This window comes from Haliaeetus leucocephalus, unplaced genomic scaffold (genome assembly GCF_000737465.1).
Source record: "Haliaeetus leucocephalus isolate CR32 unplaced genomic scaffold, Haliaeetus_leucocephalus-4.0 Scaffold251, whole genome shotgun sequence".
NCBI lineage: Eukaryota > Metazoa > Chordata > Aves > Accipitriformes > Accipitridae > Haliaeetus > Haliaeetus leucocephalus.
The window spans coordinates 8,179,851-8,180,189 of NW_010972687.1; the positions used below are offsets into that span (position 1 = coordinate 8,179,851).

Below are 339 nucleotides of genomic sequence, written 5' to 3' on the forward strand. Positions count from 1 at the left end.
GGCGGGGGCGCGGCGGCGGTCGTCCGCGGCGGCGATGAAGGGGCCGGTGGACAGCGGGGTGGCTGCCGTCATGCAGGAGAACTTCGGTTGCGCCGTCGCCAACCGCTTCTACCAGCTGCTGGACGACGAGTCGGACCCCTTCGACATCCTGCGCGAGGCCGAGCGCCGCCAGCAGCAGCGCAAGAAGCGCGACGAGGCGGCGGCCGCCAGGAGAGCCGGTCCCGGCGGCAGGGCGGGCGGCGGCGGCGGCAAGAGAGAGTCCCAGAAGGAGCGCAAGCAGCTCGGGAACCCCTCGGTCGCCGGGGGGCCGCCGCAGCCCGGTACGCCGGCGGCGCCTCA

At 75.8% G+C, this 339-nt stretch overlaps 1 protein-coding gene across 1 annotated transcript in view; it reads left to right on the plus strand.

The window, feature by feature from the left end:
- Positions 1-34: 34 nt before the first annotated feature.
- The window catches only part of HABP4 (hyaluronan binding protein 4), a 26,144-nt gene continuing 25,839 nt past the window's right edge, over positions 35-339 (plus strand). The window contains exon 1 of the mRNA XM_010568682.1: positions 35-320. Within this exon, the coding sequence (XP_010566984.1) occupies positions 35-320 (286 nt within the window). The remainder of the gene's footprint in view (positions 321-339) is intronic.